Source organism: Haemorhous mexicanus, chromosome Z, assembly GCF_027477595.1.
Source record: "Haemorhous mexicanus isolate bHaeMex1 chromosome Z, bHaeMex1.pri, whole genome shotgun sequence".
Lineage (NCBI taxonomy): Eukaryota > Metazoa > Chordata > Aves > Passeriformes > Fringillidae > Haemorhous > Haemorhous mexicanus.
Window position 1 is genome coordinate 63,587,820 of NC_082381.1, and position 17,737 is coordinate 63,605,556.

General features: G+C 38.0%; 1 protein-coding gene across 4 annotated transcripts in view; it reads left to right on the top strand.

The window, feature by feature from the left end:
- The first annotated feature begins 9,797 nt into the window (after positions 1 to 9,797).
- FCHO2 (FCH and mu domain containing endocytic adaptor 2) overlaps positions 9,798 to 17,737 on the top strand; it is an 82,598-nt gene continuing 74,658 nt past the window's right edge. For 3 of the 4 annotated variants that reach the window (XM_059836901.1, XM_059836902.1, XM_059836904.1), the window contains exon 1: positions 9,798 to 9,954. In XM_059836901.1, the coding sequence (XP_059692884.1) occupies positions 9,928 to 9,954 (27 nt within the window). In that variant the 5' untranslated portion in view covers positions 9,798 to 9,927. Of the gene's footprint in view, positions 9,955 to 15,701; positions 15,813 to 17,737 lie in introns of those variants that run through there. The other variant, XM_059836905.1, reaches the window with a different exon arrangement.

Genomic DNA, 17,737 nt, shown 5'->3' on the forward strand with positions numbered 1-17,737 from the left:
GATGTTGCATTCCAATTTTTGATGAATGATTAAAATTTATTGTTCAATTTATGTTTTGCCTGACCCAATAGTACACTCTTCTAATTAACATGTGTATATACTAGATCTCTGAATTAAGGATTTTTGTTTTATGTGAAAGAGAATGGTCTCTGGGTAATTTAATGTTAGCTTAGTTTAGATTCTTCATGCTGCTTGAGAGTAGATCAGTGTATGAAGAAGGAGGTTTAAGTGGATTGAAGTTATAACCTGTTGGGTGATAACTGGTAACTGCTTTACTACAGAGAAGTGCTACATTAACTATGTTTCTTGAAACAGTTGATACTTGCTAAGTCTGACCAAATGGAGAACAGGAGAAAAAATTTGTACTTATTTCCTTGGTTATCAATAATGTGAATAATTAAACAATGAGTAAACTAGAAATGAATTAAAATTATTCAAGACCTTGAACCAAAATTTGCAGAGGTCTTAGTCTAATTTTATCTATCTTTCATAGAATCATGGTAATACAAACTATTTAAACAGCTGCCTTACAGAACTCTAGAAGTTCTATAGCTTAGAAGTCTCTAAAATATGGAACAATGGTTTCTTTCAATCCACGCATGGGGAGTTGAACATTTTATGTTCACTTCCAATATTTAACAGTTGATCAGTAGCATGTACACAACTTAGACCATGACATATGTCTAGAACAGATTGCTTATCTATTGGTCATTTTATTGAACTTAGTCATTACACTATATAAGCAACTGACTAATACAGCAGTAAAGTGCATAGATATAAATACTGTAATAAAATTTATAGTAGAAATTAATTATTTGCACACTTGGCTGAAAGTTTGTTTAAATGAAGGACTTCCATTTCCTGAAACAAGAGAAGGCCATGGAATAGCAGTGTAGACACCAAGCTGCTTAGCAGAAATACCAGTTCCTGGTGGTTGAACACGTCAGTGGCTATATTGGAGGGGATTGGAGAAGTTTAGCTTACTTTCAAACAGGCTTTCCCACTCACTTCATGTTCAGCATACTGCTGTCAGTAGTTTATTCAAGTCTTCTATCAGCTCAACACCTGATTTTAAGCTGTGGCCTCTAATTTTGAGTACGAGGTTAATTACTACCTGTATTTAAAATCATTAAGAGGCTGAAGTATGTTTTGAGTACGGGAAAAGAATGTTGCAAAGCTTGTGGAATGGTGCAAAAGATTGAACATAATTGTATGTCATGGTATTTCTTAAAAGACATATATAGTTGTATTCGAGTGAAGAGGCATTTCAATAGCCATAGAGTGTGTATAAAATAATTTATGTATGTTAAGTGCTCACAGACTAGTTGTTAGTAACTTTTGTTATCCCAGAATGATTCACCATGGAACAGACTGCCTTATAAAGGACTGATCTTTCATGGCATTTACCCTTGTTCTGCATAAAATGAGCAGTATAGACTATTGAAACCTCTCAAAAGACATCCAGATTAAGTAAATTAAGAAATTTCTTATAATCCATCCAATTTAAGCAAAGCAGATCTAATTATGCTGCACATGTACTAATACATAGATGTATAAGTACATGTGAGGGCATAAAAGGTATTATTCCTGAGTCACAGTTTATCAGGGAGTTTTTTTGGTGACATTAACTCTTTGTCTACCAGACTTCAATTTGAATCATGAAAATTAAGATGGAGGTATTTATATCTCTATATCTATTTTTCTTTAGATATAGGTGTCTTCATTTATGAATATTACTTTTCAAATCTTAATTTATAATTTTGAAATATATGGAAATACGTATTTCCATACTTCAAAATATATTTAAAAATGGAAATAAAATGTTGTTATACTGGCATTTTATATATGAGTTTTACCTGTTTTTTCCTTTTCTTCGTGCCCCTTGGCAAAGTGAATAGTCATACATTTCCAGTATTAAATATGCAGGGGGACTCAAAGTCTTCCTATATTTAAAGCATACAGGTTAATTTGAATGTGTAACTACTGCAGTGTTACTGTAACTTATGCCAATATTTTTAAATTTTCCATTATTTCTCTCTGCACCCTCTTTTTAAATAGAAATTGTAGATAGAATTTTATTTCTTTGATAAATTACACAAAGGGAAGTGAGATTTATTTACCTGTCATTTTACCCTAGACTTGTTATTAAGTAATGTCTTTACAGAGTAGTGTATATTTAATTTACAGTTTTCTCAAGCTATCTTATAGCTTTACATCTGTGTTGACTTACTGAGAAGTTTCTGTGACTTACAGGTATAAAAACTAAAGGGTCTGTAGTTTGAAGACTCAAGACATAGTGAAGGATACCATTTTAAAAAGGATTTTGCATATGAACTAAACCACAAAAAGTAGTGGAAAGCTGGTTTACAACTAAATTTTAATGTATTTTTCTTCCTTGAAACACATCTTTCAGTGTCTTCTTTTAATAAAATCATTATCTCAGATTGAGGTTATGAGTCATTTTACATGGTAGGGGTTTTTTTCCGTCTTAGTGTAATTGGTCATTGTCTTGCATATATGTTTTTCATTTTGAAATGTACATGCCCAAATAAACATTTTGGAATCATGTGTGTGAATATATGCACCTTTTCCTTGTAGCTTTTGAAAATCACATTACCTACAGGACAAATTAAAAATTAAAGTATTCATTTTTAAAAATTCTTTACATATCTTAGCATAAGGCAGTAAGACAGCTGCATCGCTTTCTCTAGAAGTACTCTGCCATAAGAATATGTAGGCAATTTTAATTTTTTTTGTCTCCATCTTCCTTATCCTTGCACACCAAACCTGTTTTCATCATTGGGCCAAAACCAGATGGAAGCCAGCTGGAATCTTAGACCATAGCTCTAAATTGTGTTGCTAGCATTCACTCAGGTAACTGTTTCCCATTCCATTAAAAAAGGCAATGTTTAACAGAGACAATTGCCTGATGTAATAACTCAGAGTTTAGTCATTCTGATTAAGACCCATAGGTATCTTGACTACTTTTTTACCTTTAAAACAAATAAACAAGCACTAAAAAACCACATAAAAAATAAAAACAAATATAAAAACAACACAACAAAAAGAAACCTCCAAAGTCTTCCATGTGAGCAGACAGGAGGCCTTCTAAATTGTTACTACACATCTTCAGAAGGAGTTAGGCTTTAAGAGTTTTATTGAAGTGACAAGGACACTGAATTTCACATGTTTTTTACTGTTTCCTAAAGCTGGTGGCTGCCAGTAGGTATGCATCAGTGTGTCATGGATGTTAAGAATCAAAGGTAAGAATCATTTTCACATAGCATTACTTTTGCCCAAATGCAAGCCATTCACTGACCATCCTGTTCATACTGACATTCTGATTTTTCATGTTAAGTCTTAGTTAAGGATCTGTATAGCAAAATCATTTCACTTTTTTCCACAATATTTCATTGGCTGCTTCCTACCTAGGCAGCTAAAATACCTCTCCAGACCAATATCTTTCATTATTTCATTTATTGTCTTGCATGAACTCAATCCAAAGCAGTTGCTCTTCTCTTAGTGTAGTAATACTTAAAAACTGTCTTTGGTTTGTTAAGAGCACAAGTACCATCTATTCTTATATATGCTGTCCTAAGAACACTTTCTTGAGATACCACACAATCTTCTTAGCTTGGCTTCACACCCATCTGCCAATTACCTTTTTTGTTGTATTATAACAAGACTGGAGAAGATCTTTGTGATCAGAACACCACCACAGTTGGTGGTGTACTATGGAGCACTGGTGCTAAGTAGTTGTACAGTCAGGGCTTGCTCTTCAAAACACTTCATGTTTCTTCACTTTTTATTGAATTTCAGTGTATCAAATACATTAGTCGTCTTTTTTTCATTTAGGTTATTATTACTAGTTGACTGCAAATAAGCTGCTGCTCCAAGTGCATTGATTGACATATTTGCAGGTAAGTAAGCATGTATGTAATATTAAAAATATTAAGGTGTCAAGAATATGAGTTCAGCTAACCATTGAATGTACTCCTTAGGGTACAGCTGCATAATAATTATCCTGTTAATTCCCCATCTTACATAGAATATAGATTAAAAACTTCAGTGTGGGGTTACTGTAGTAATGCACTTCCTGAGTATGTTAGAACTATCTCCCAGAATTTTTCATGCAGGACTGAAATGGGCAAGAAGTCAAAATGGAGTCTTCAACCACTCAGCTATTCTGGTTTGTTATTGCTAATGTTTACTAACACTTTCTGAGCCTTCCATTTGATTGATGGTTGATTTAATGAGACATGCTTTTGGCAGAAGAGTTTTAAAAGCAGACCCTTAACACCAAGTGACTCATTGTGAAACAATGCTGTTGGCTTCGTAACTTAAGTAATTGAGTTAATGGATGGGATACAATCAAGTTTGGTGTCCAGATCAATAGAAGTATGCAGTTAACTCTACAGTGAATCAGATGATGCAGCCTAATGGAATCCATAATTCCAGGGGTGTAGGAAACAGTGTCATTAAAAGTTCCTGTAAATCTTCAACAGAGCATGTATATTATTCCTTACTTTGAGATAACTTTGATGAAATATTACACCATGTTTAAAGAAATTCAGTTGATCTCTTACTGTAATAACATGGCTATGACTCTGTCAACAAATATTTTTGTTCATCTAATACTTAAAATTAACATTAGAAACACCTGTCCTACCAAAAGTGTGATGTAGGCCGTAATCCCAGCAGTGTTCTCTCATCAGACTACATTTTCAGTTCATGCATGTATTTCAGATAAGGACTTAGCCTGTAATAAGATTATCTGGGAGAAATTCCTTTGAATAAATTATATCAAGTTAGCTGTATTTGCTGCTAACTTTATAATCTCTTTTTCCAGATTTTTTTTCCTAAGTTTTAGCAGCACTAACATTTTCCATATGGGATTTTTTTTACACTTTCTCTACAAAAAGGCTGCAGTAAACGCAGTAATGAAGGTAATGTGTAGGTCGTATGTAGGTGGATTATTAAACTTCTCGGTAGTGTCTGCAGGTATGCAGGTGCCATTGCTTGGTTAGAACGTAATCCTGGTGGTTTTTAAATCCTACAAGGTAGCCTGACAGTACTGACCAAACTGAAACAACTCTTGAAAAGTACTCTGCTAACAATTCACTCTGTCTTCACCTTTTTTTCTCCACCACAGTGGTAAACAACTTGGTCTTTTTATATCCCCTTCTGCTGCTTACAGTCTTCCAAATACGACTATAGACTTTTGGGTAGTTCTTGTAGCAAAGACAATAAAGAAAGAAAATGCATTTTTCAGGGCATATTCTCAATCTAGTATGTGAAATACATATATGATATATAAAATACCTCCATCTGCTTCTTCAGATCCTCTTTAAAGAGAAAGTGCAGTGTTAGAGTATACATTTTATCTGAATCTGTTTCTTAACTCTTTTAATTTATAAGGACCTTTAAATGTCAGCTAGCTCACTGGCAACTCATTATGGCAATAAGTTACATAATAATCAGTGTTATTTTTGTTATTTTTGTTTGGATTTTTATTTTTTTAAGTATTAAAATTAATATGTGCAATTAATGTATTAGGGATTTTACTGGTAATTGAATATGGTTATTTTACCTAGAGTTTATAAATCATTTTCAGATGCTTAGACATAAAACAAATTAACTTATTTGCTATAAATAAAACCAAAATACAATCTTTATTTCTGTTGAAAATAAGTTAATATTAATGCTTATATAACTAGAAGCTGGAAATATGGGAGGATGGGCATGTGAAGATGCAGACGGCAAACTGCACCATCAGTGATACTCTTTCTGTAAGAGGAACTGAGCTAACATGTATTCAATCCACAGAGATGCCAAATGCCATAGTTTTTTTAAAAACTAGCATTATTTTCTGCCGTGGGTAATCCAGAATGTTACTGTATTCCAGATCTATCTATGCCCAGAATTTGTTACTGTCTCTTTAAGACCCTGCAGCTGGAAAATGGAACTGGGGAGGGTGGTACTGTGAGCATTTTTGAAATCGGTTTTTGCAGGCAGCTCAGCCTCTTTGACCATCTGATTTTTGCCTTGCTGAGCTCTTTATTTTTGCTAAGCCAGAGCTCTTACTCTGGCTGCTTTTTTTGGCTCTTGGCTTCTTGCTGTAGAGCTGAGGCTGTGTGGACAGAAGCTTCTTGGGTTTGGGTTCTCTTTTGGGTTTGGTTTTTTCTCATCTCAGAGAAGCTGCAGTTAGTGGTCTTCGTCTGCCTCAGGGCAAATTCTACCAGCAGCACCTGGACGAGGAGAGACCACAAGCCACCCCAGCCCAGCTGTCCTGCCTTGCATGCCCTACCATCTCCTGCATAGAAAAGTGAAGTCCTTCCATGAGTTCTAGCCCCATGATCCAGAAAATGCCAGTAGGAGCTCCAGCCATCAGGGAGATAAGCAGAGCAGTGAGCAGAGGGAGGACTGGCCCTCTTTTTCCCTTTGTCCATGAGACATACTCAGCTGGGGAGAGCCATCTTGTTGGGGAGGTACTCTGTAAGATGTAGCAATATTGTATCCAGCAATTGTTTACTGTTATTCTTACCTGTTGCTGTTCTGATTGTCAGTAAATTCTTTTTTTTTTTTCACTTCTAGTAATTTGTTCCTTGTTGGTGGAAAAGAGTTGGTTAAGCCTGTAAGGGGAAGCAACTCATTCCAGAGTGTTTCTTCTTGAATTCTTTAAAACCAAGACATAAAATATAACTAGTGAACTAGTCTAGCTAAGACATCTCTTTAGTTCTTCATACCCTTCCAGTGAGGTTTGTTGTGATGGTTCTTTAACCTTACACTCATGTAGATGATGAGAGGAACTGCTTTTTTAACTATTAAAAATCAGCAATCGAGAAAACTATTTTTATCTTCTGTGAACATTGCTGAAAATATGCAAGGAATTCTTGTTTTATTATACAGGACTCACTATGTATTTATGGCTTTCAAAATAATGTCTCTTTCTCTCTGCCTCCATTACAGAAGGAGAAAAAAAGAATGTACTGGGACAAAAAGTCTACCTAACCTACTATCCGGTCCTTGGCAGCCAATACCTAGGGAAGAAGATAAGATTAAAGAACTGTAAATTACTATTGCAAAATATTCTCAAAGGCTTCACTAGCATGCAGATCAGGGACTTACAGAATAAGGGACATTGTCTCCATATTTAGTAATCCATTATGGATTTCTCTATGTAGAAAAATCTCAAAATGTAATCTCAATCCTGATCATGATACAGATCAAAGATTTTTTCTGTTTAACTGTACCTATGTTGGAGCATGCCTTCACATTAAGACTGCATTTCACTCAGATTTATGTGGAAAGTTGTTGAAAACCTGAGGATGGATTTGATATTTCTGTCATGGATTCAGATTGCTGAAGAACAGCAACAGTTGGTTCACATCTAGTATAGCGGCACATAAGGGAGAACTATGTAGCTTTGAAAATATGCAAGACAGGAACTTTTCTGTGAAATGTAGAAGTGAACCTGAGACTCCTTCCATCATAGTATAGTATCTGTCCGTGTAAAAGGTATATTCCTATCTGCTGCGGAATGGAAAGATTCAGCTCTGCTCATGTGGCATTTATCTGTTGTCTGTCCCGGTGTACATCCTTACAGATTGCAATACATACTGCACAATGTACTATAATAATGTCCGTTTTTTCCGGAACAGATCATAATGCAGACTGCTTACTTATATTAAGTAAAAAGAGGGCTAAAGAAGTGTTCTTCAAATGTAGCCCTATGGTGTTACAAAGCAGAGCAATGCAGAGTCCCCAGGCAGGTGCAAAAGAGAACTCCTTTATTGCAAAAACCAGATCTTTTTAAGCAGTTAGGTTTGTATCAGTTACATACTTCTGAAATACAACAAACATCATCCAACCAAGCACCATACACAGCAATGTGGACACACAATGTTTATACAACTTGTTTTTCTGTCTCTGATTCAGCTGAGCTGTTCCCAGCAGCCTTTTCTACTTAGCCAACGTAACAGGAGTGAGCCATGATTTTTCAAGGCTTCCTACTGTAAAGTTTTACCTATCTGCATCACTACAGCATGTTATTACTGTTTAAAATGACAGTACACATGCTCCTCTTATCAAAAGAGAGAGATCTAGATCTAACGGATCTAGATCTTGGGACTTTTAAAGAAATTTGTTGTGTGAAAGATACAGGAGTTTCCTCTGTATTGACAACTTATCAACTTGGCATACACTGGAACTTTGGGACAACATTGCTAGAAAGAAAGGAACTTCTAAACCCACCATGGAGCTACAGAAGCCATGGACTAAAGGTACAGCCATTTACCAATAACTGTAATACATACCATTTCAGAATGATGCTGCTCATCCTCCATGAAAATATCTGTAGTAAAGGTAGATTAAATTTTGTAGCTTTGTAAATTTCTGAACTACATTTTTCCTAACAATTTTCTTTCATGGAAGTCTTTAATCAGCATACATTTGATACAGGTTGGTGAATTCATCAAGTTCTGAAGGATGACTTGGAAGTTCTGCTCTATGCCTTACCTAAAAACATACAGAACAAAGTACAAAAACTGTGTCAACATGAAAGAAGATGAGGTTTTTCACACCAGAACTAACAGGGTTTCCATAAGGGAGGGGAGCTTCTTAAACACCCATCTGAAAATATCACCATCTTACTTTTTCTGGCTTGGATAAAACTTTGTGCTGACAAAACCACAGGTCAAGCTGGGATAAAGCGCTTACCACATGTTTGCATTGGGCAATGAACTGCAGCCCCTCACATTGCTGCTTAGACCTGGCCCCTCTATTTTTAGTCAACAATGAAAACATAATTGCTACCTTGGGCAAGGAATCACCCTAAGGAGGTAGAACAGGAACTCTTTGGAGTCCCGCAAATAGTCCAGTGGTGCTGACTCTGCAACAAAGACTATATATATATATATATATATATATATATATATATATATACACATGCACTCACATATATGTATATATACACACACAGAAAAGGAGAACTCCAGGTACAGATTGGCCACAGGTGGCACTTGAGTGGCCCTATGTTCTGGACCAATAATTGGCATCACCTCTCCTGGCTTATACTCTATATTGAGTCAATGAACGGACTGCAGACTGAACCGTCACTGAAGAAGGTGAAGACCTGAATTAATCAGTTTCTCCAGACACGTTGGCTTTAGATGAGGTGCATCTTGGTTAGGAGCATGCCACTGGAACTGTAAAATCCAGTGGGACAATGCTGTTAGGAGGGCAGACTATGCTTTATCAGCAAAATTCCCTGCAGGATTAGTCATCATCAAGTACCTTGCTTTCAAGGACCTTACCCTACTTGGCTGGAATAAGACTTGGTTGTGAAGCCACTTCACAGAATCACAGAATATTTTGAGTCGGAACGGATAGAAGGATCATCGAGTCCAACTCTTAGTTCCATAAAGGGCATCCTCAAGAATCGCGTTGTGTTCTCGTGACACGTATTGTCCAAACGCTTCTTGAACTCCAGTCAGGCTTGGTGCTGTGACGACTTCCCTGGGGAGCCTCTACCAGTGCCCAGCACCCTCTGGATGAAGAACCTTCCAATAGCAGGCCACTCGTCTCCCCCGTGCGCGGTGTCGCTGAGCGTGGCGACACCCGGCGCTCTCTGGCGCTCACAGCCTTTCACCCGAGCTACCGGGGCGCGCCTTCTGCCGCCGCGCCCGCACCGCTGCGGACCTGCGGCCCCCGCCAGAGGGCGCCCGCCGCACCCAACGCTGCCGGGCCTGCGCAGCAGCGGCATAGGCCGAGCGCAGGCGCGGGGCCGGCCCGGGGCGGGAGCGGCGGCGGCGGCTGCTCCGTCACGGGAAGGGCGGAACGCGGCGGCGGCGCCCGTTTCCTCCGTCGCGTCTCGGCGGCTGCGGCGGCCGCGGCCGAGCTCGCCGGTGGCCTGGCGGCGGAGGAAGGATGGCGTACTTCGTGGAGAGCTTCTGGGTAGGGCAGCGCCGCGGGCCGGTGACGCCGCGCCGTGGGCAGAACGGGCAGGGCGCGGCGCGGGGCAGCCGCAGTCCCCGCTGCGAGAGCAGCCTCGGCTCTTACGCCACCCCCGGGACTGGGCCGGGGCCTTGCGGCCGGGGGTTCGTGCCCGCTGCGCCCGCCACGGCGGGCCGCGGTGAGAGGGGTACCTGCAGCCTGCGGCAGGGCAAGAGGACCGCCGGCCCTGCCCGCGCTGCCGTGCTCGGGCTCCGCTGCGGAGAGACGGCGGGAAGAGGGATGGGGTGGTAGGGATAGGATAGTATGGGACAAAATAGGATGGGGTGGGTGGTTGCCATGAGGCGCTGGGCCGAGAGATGCGCGGACGCCCCTCTGTGCACAGGGGTCCGGCGCTCGCAGTCAGCTCGGCGCCTGGGGGTGGCTTGGGCTGCAGTGAGTCTTGGTGCTGTACGGGAGAACAGCACGGGCTCTCTCAGCTTCACACTTGCTCCACTCAAAGGCAGAGCCGCGCCTCGGCGCTGCGCGCTTTTGTACCGGTAGCTCGTCTCCGTGTGCCCGTGAGGAGATACAGCCGAGCAGCCGCCGGCTTAGGGAAACAACAGGCTTTCCAGCTTCCTTTGGACATGCGATCTTAAAAGTAATCTCAGCGCATATACCAGGTTTTTGAAGTGGGTAAATGTGTAAGGATAAAAAAGTTAAATGGATTGAATTTCGTGTGAAATGCAACTAGTTTTCATTGTGACCTTTGCTAGTTTGAAACATTAAAATAACTGTTCTTGTAGTCACCAGACTGTTTACAAAGTTGCTTCTCTTTTAATTTTTCGTGTGCCTCTCTACCAAGAAGTAGCAGAAACACAGAAATTGTAATTGCTTGGGACTGAAGTGAAAAAGAGACAAAATATCTTTAGACTCATGCTTTTTCAGTTGTAACAGTTGTGCTTAAAGTTCAGGAAAAAACTAATTTCACAATCACACTGTTCTTGAGTATAAGGCATAGCTCAAGTTTATGTTTTGTTTGCAATCTTATGTTTAGTTTTGACTCCTTTGCTTTCAACATACTATTAAAATTTAATGTCCCAAGATACTAAATTTGCTCTCTTGGCATACAAACCTGCTTAATTTGAAGCCTCAATGTGGGAGATCTGTATTAGACTAACAGGTGGAAGAATTTTACCTTTCATAAACATAAGATTAAAATTAATATACAAAGATGCATTTTCATTAGAAAAGCTTCTATCTTCTCCTAAGATTAAGGCAAAACAGAGGTTATTTATTCGGCTGTCATAACTGAAATTGAGCTTTTCTATTAAGCTTTGTTATGTACTGTGGTATGTTCATTTAACTGTCTGAACAGTTGTGTTTTCTTTTGTTAGTAAGTCAGTTACACTGGTGAAGGCAGTGGGCCATTCCTGTATGTCCTGTTTCCATGTCTGTGTCTTCACAAATGCTTCCAGCAAGTATGAGGTGGAAGATATCTGCCTCAAATTCCTCCTTCTCTCTGCTTTAGAGTCTCTACCTATAGCTTTGTTAGCAAAATCCCTCATGTGGGTTACCAATGAAGTGCCAAGACATGGGTAATTCCTTCTGTTAGTACAGGTTTTTCTCATACGTCAGAAATTACACAAGGTAGGACAAGAAGTTTGTTTGTGTTTGTCTTGCAGTGATGGCAAAGACATTAGATGGGGTCTTAACTTGCAAAGTTTGACCAAGAAATTTTTGTGATACTATAGACAGGGTTTTATTTTTTATGGAAGTAAAATTAACAGGCGTAGGGAATGGTTTGTCTTTCCTGCTGTGGGTGAATATTTTCCAAGATTAACTGTAATGATGGATTTGTAAAATCTGAAAGTATTGAGTTTCTGTATATCCACAGACTTAGGCATGAATTATAGGTTTGTGCATTTTTAATCATTAGTCATCTTCATTTGCACTAACATTTCAGAATAGGTCATTGTTCAGAATTGCTACTGCTTTGGAAGACTTGGGAAGCAATCTGTGTACGCTATGAATTGTGGTGAGAAAGTTAAGATGGGAATTAGAAGATACATGAAAAGGCATTGAATGCATAATGACTAACAATAATGAAGAGAAATTTGTAAGGAGAAAGGAAGGTGGTAGTATGTAGAACTTCAGAAGTATTGTCTTGTCTTTTCTTCCTTGCCCTTCTAGGTAACCCCAGACAATTTTTGGAAATATGAAATAGGATAGTTATGCTTTTTAAAACACTGATTTAAAAATGTATCCAAAACATAATTAATATTCAATTATTTGACATAGGTGCTGTCATAAACTTGAAATTGTGCATTGGAAATGGAAGTCTGGATCTTAAGCTGTATGATGCTCTCTCTTGATTTAGTAATTTGCTGTAAGTAATAGGAAAAGAGATCAGAAACCTAAGGGACTTAAATGATTTCTCCAGCAAGGGGGAGTGACATGTGTATGAGTGTATCAATTTCTTATACACTAATTAAGCTACTGTTTTCCTAAATGTGCTCATGTAAACAAAACAAATCTTACCTTCTTTATTGTAAAGAAGGTAAGATTTGAAAATTTCCTCTTGCACTGCTTTAGAAAGCGTTCGAATAAATAATTGTGCACTTTGGTTTTGTTGTTAGAGGATGTAGGAAAATTGGATGAGCGTGATATGCCTTCAGTGTCCTGTAAGAGGTCAATGACAGATAAATAAGACTGTTTTCAGGATGTGGAAAGCTAAAGTACAGACACCTCTACTGTCACTTTAAAAATTTACTATCACTTTAAAAATGTAAGGTTCTGCTAATGCAGCATGACGTTCTAGAACAATTTTCCAAGCCAGGAGGATATCAGGGTATCAAAGTTATGAACTAGTAGAACAGGCTGTAATTGGCTTTGATTCTTATGACTGAGTTTTATGCATTCAAGTCACATGTCCAAACATTCCCAACTCCTAATTAGTATTGTCATAAAACACTGTATGCTTGCTGCTGTGTATGTGCTACATCAAAACAATGCCAATTTAAAGGGAACACTATCATAAACCATTTCAGTTAAACATAGCTGCATTTTGTCACTTCAAGTACACTGTTACTGGTATAGGAGTATAGAATGTGTTGTTTATCGCTGACTTATTGTTTTCTTAACAGAAAATAATGCTTAGACTATGACGTTGTATTTCAACTGACCAGAGCAGGTGATTCTTATGACTTAGTTTAAAGGAATAACTACTGACAAGTCAAGAAAAATAAGCTCCTTCCAAACCAGTCAGTGATTGTTTATGAATTGTTTAAAATTAACCAAATGAATTAAACTATTGGAAGTTCTGTGAATAGCTGAAGCTGGTTTCTGTGTAACTCTGTGCTTGGTTACTTTGGAAGTTCTGGCATATAAAAACGTGTATAAATTGGATTTGACAGTTATAAATTTTTTTTAAATTATCGCTTTACCTGTAGCTTTTGAAAATAGCTGTGTTGAAGATTTGGGGTTTTTTCCCCAAATACTTTTTGTGTAGCATAAAGGTTGGCAGTATCCCAGTTTAATAATTATAGCTTTGTGAAGAAGCTTGTTCTATTAAGGGTATGAAGTACTGTCTTAAGAACTTGTGAAAATATGAGTGACACAGAGACTTGCCATGCTGACATCTGGAGTTACATTCATGTGTCTGTGCAGCACTACTCTTCTGCTGAGCATACAGCTGGATGCTCTGTGTCAGGAGAGTTGTTGTGCAATATTTACTTGGTATCCTCTCTGTATGTATGCATGTAGTATGAGTTGGCATCCTTCCATCTGTTAGTTTAAAAATATTTGTATTTACCTATATATGGTGGGAAATATCTGTCCTTCCTCATATGCATACAGCTTCTCCAGAGCTGATCTTTATTTGATATGTTGAAACAGGAAGGTGAAAATTGAACTTGACAGGTTGTTTTTGTGTCCAGTCTTCTCGAAACTTTCAGAACTGAAGAAGATGCATTACCTGTGTAACCATCAGGTGACTGCTTTTCTTCCACATTTCAGTGCTCTCAATTTTCTACAGCTCTTTCAGATACTCAGAAATTGAAACTTATAGATGGGTAACTTTCAAAAATGTAAGACCATAATATTGATCACATGAGTATTTTTATGTATTCAGGGCCCATTAAATGAAATTATTTTCTAGGTAGAAAGCATGGAGTACATGTTATTTATTTGAAACTGTTACAAGGATTAACAGTTTAAAGAACAGTGACAACAGTGTTTGTCAGAGCATCTAAAATGAGTTTACGTAGTCCTAAATTTAGTATCTGACCAGAGGCACCATAATGTAACCATTTATTTGTAAATAAATTTGTAAAATTTGGGTAAATTGAAAATGGTGTAACAGGGTACAGCCTTTTTACACTAATAGATATTAATGTTGAACAGTTTTAATCCAAAGGAGACGGAGCTTGCACTCAAACAATTTGATTTGAAATACACAAAATAAATACTGATGCAGATTGCCTAGAAATTTCTGGCTATTTTACTAAATGCAGATTTTAAATTCAGAATTATTTTTATTGCAACAAACAAACTTATTCTCAAAAACGTGAAGTATTTTAAGTAGTTCAGTCCCACAGAGTTCCTGTAATGTGTTTCCTGTTATGCACAAGTCATGGAAATGCTGATTTCTGACTACACATTTGCTGACAGGGCTACTTTCATTTCCATGAGGAAATCTTTGCAACCAGTTCCTGATGAAGGGAAATGGAAGGACTAGTTGCTCTTGCTTTCCATGACTTAATTTGTTTTGTATACAAAGTTGGTCAGTAATTCTTTGTTGTAGGCTTTTTTAAGTGTTTACTTGTATTTGAAGTCTTGCTTTCTCTAATGGCTTGCTCTTGGAGGACATCTATGCTGTAGATACAGAAGAGATTTCTTACAGTAGTATAGAATAGGAAATTTCAGAACACCATCTTCTGAAGAGAGTTTTGTTAGCTCTGAGTAAGAAGGAGAAAACTGCTAATGGATTTCAGGGTAATTAAATGGTGCCTATATAGAGAGAGGACCACTTACATTTTGCACTCTCGTACACAGTTTTACATTTTTTACACATTTTTTATTGAGTAATGACAGGATCATCCTCAACAGATGGTGGTTTACCTACAAAATGACACTCAGAATGTTCTTTTAAACTGATCTTGAAGTCTGTTACCTAGAGCCTGATGTTTGACATAACAGCAGAAGATTGTCTTTCTGTTCTGTGCAACTTGTGGAAGAAGAATCTGCATCTGACTTAACTGTCTGTTCCATCAGTGAATGGTAATTCCTTATGAATGGGAGAAGAAGGTTTCATCAGTTCCCTCTGCTATATGCTGCATTAATTTACTTTTAAGTAGGCCAGTACTGGTCTTGCAGTGATCACAACTATCACTGTTGCCACTAGTAAGGAGCAGGTAAAAACACCCAATGAAGAAAAAGTGTCTAAGACACAAAATTTCCAGGTACAGAATTCTATACAGTATGTGTGGGAAGAAGAAATGTTGAGAAAAGACAACCAAAACACACACAGTGTTGCTGGCATATGTGCATGTAAGAGGATAAATACTTGGCTTTTGTGAATTGAACAAGTTCTCCTTTTCCCACCACATACATCTGTCTCGTTATGCTAAATACTGAGCCTTAACTCTGATTGCTGCCCCTCATGAATATAACTATGGAATGGAGAAGTTGTGGAAAGGCTGTATAGCTTTTTCTAAAGCAGAACATCTACTCTCTGCGTTGAGCCACTGTACTGAAATTGATTTGGTTATGTGTACGTCTCCAAACATGAGCAGAAACTTTCATCAGGTCAGTCATCTGAATGGTCATGTGAAGAGTTTTGAAGACTGGATGTTTGTGCTTTTAGATAGAGCCTGATACAGGTAATATGTGTTATACTTCATATTATATTTACAAGTGAAGACATGTCTTTTAAGTGTGCCAGACTTAAATCAAATAGGCTTTCAAATCTGTGAGCCTGCTTTTGACTTGCTGCTTTGTTTAAACTTTATTGTCTTTTGCACATAGGTTCTTAACCTCTGATAACCATTGATAGTGTATAAGAGGTGAGGCTTTCAGGGGACTCAGTTGAGGAAAGTATCTGTTCTGTTTCTCTGTCGTGCTTGCTACTATTCATTGTGAAGTCAGGAAAAATAATAGAACTGATTAGAAAACCTAATTTAAGTGGAAAAATTATTTCCTTTGCAGTAACCTTCAGTTACAGTTAGAGAACAAGATAATGATGGCAGTTGGTTGTTCAGGCTCATTTCATTCTCTAAAGATTTGCGTGGTTACATTTCTGACGGTTTATCAGGAAGGCTGCGGAGGCTGGGTCACGGCTGTGCTACCCTTCCTGCATTTCTAAATTGGCAGGAAATTTATGGAACTCCAGTGTAGAAAAGGCCCCTTTAAAAGCTTCCATTATGAAAAGTTTAGAAGCAGCCTATCTTCAGCACATTTTGGTAACGTGTTGGTTTACGCTGGAAGAAGCGCCTTAAAGCAAAGAACATTTCACAAAGGAGAATATTAGTTTTTCAGGAAGAAATGCCTAACATTTATTTGTAAATGTTTACCTATAAATTTGGGTACAGTAACAACTTTGGAGAAGTTAAATAAGAATTAAATTCTGTATTCTAATTGAAAATACCAGTGAAGTCTTAATTATAATGCAGCGGCATTCAGGGTTTATATTAAGTAACTACCTAAAGTTAATAAGTTAGTGCACCAGTATTCAGAGTTATTGTGGGCTTTAAACTACAAAGAAAAATGTTTAAATAGAGGTGAAAGAAGAAAGAAACTAGACTGATATTTGAGTACGACTGCATTTAAATAAAGTTGAATTTTTTACTGATTGGTGTTCTTATCTTTCTTTTACTTTCCAAGTTTGCAAAAGCCTTGCTCTGAGAGTCCTTTTAGAGTTTGCTGTATTTTCATGTGTTCTGTTTAGTTTTGTTTGTACTTTCTATAGACTGTAATTGCACTTATACCAAAGTAATCTGAATTTTGGTGCACCTTTTCAGGTTATGGCTTACTGCAACTATGGAAACTATGATTTTTAGGGTGTTTTTTTTCCTTTGGTTTTGTTTTTCCCAGTGCTTGGAAGAAGTAAAGCAAATAATCCAGACTAGTAATCTGTATCAAATTACCTTCAGTTATCTATTATTTGTAAATTATGTGTCTCTCTATGGTGTCCTATAAGGCAACTTGAAACTTAGTGGAAGTGGTCTTAATACCACAGCTGCTGTGAAGTTTTTCCATCCACCCATGACTACTTCTCCTTATTTAAGACGGCAGATACATGCATGCCTTCTCCTCCTAGCCGCCCCCCCCTCCTGCTGAGCAATACAGCTTGTTTCCTTGCAGTGATCTGGATCAGTGATTCTTGGTTTTATTTGCCAACTTTATTTTTCAGCTGTATAATTTCCCTGATAAGGCTTGCTTTATGGCTGCACAAACAAATTTTTGCAGAATTAAACAGGCAGAAATATTTGGAAGGGCATAAGACCAAATTCTCAGGCTTTTCTCACTGCCAGTATAGACCTGCCTTTGTTAAAAGTTCAGGATTTTAAGAATGATGTGAAGCTATTTGAATGCATCCAGAAGAGGACAACAAGGTTGGTGAGAGTGCTGGAAGACATGTTCTGTAAGGAGCCACTAAGGACTTTGGGCTTATTTAGTTTGGAGAAAAGGAGACTGAGGGGTGACATCATTGCTCTCTATAGCTTCCTCAGCAGGGGAAATTGGGAGTGTGATATCTGTCTCCTCCCCCTGGGAGGTAAGGATAGGACATGTATGAGTGGTTGAAAAC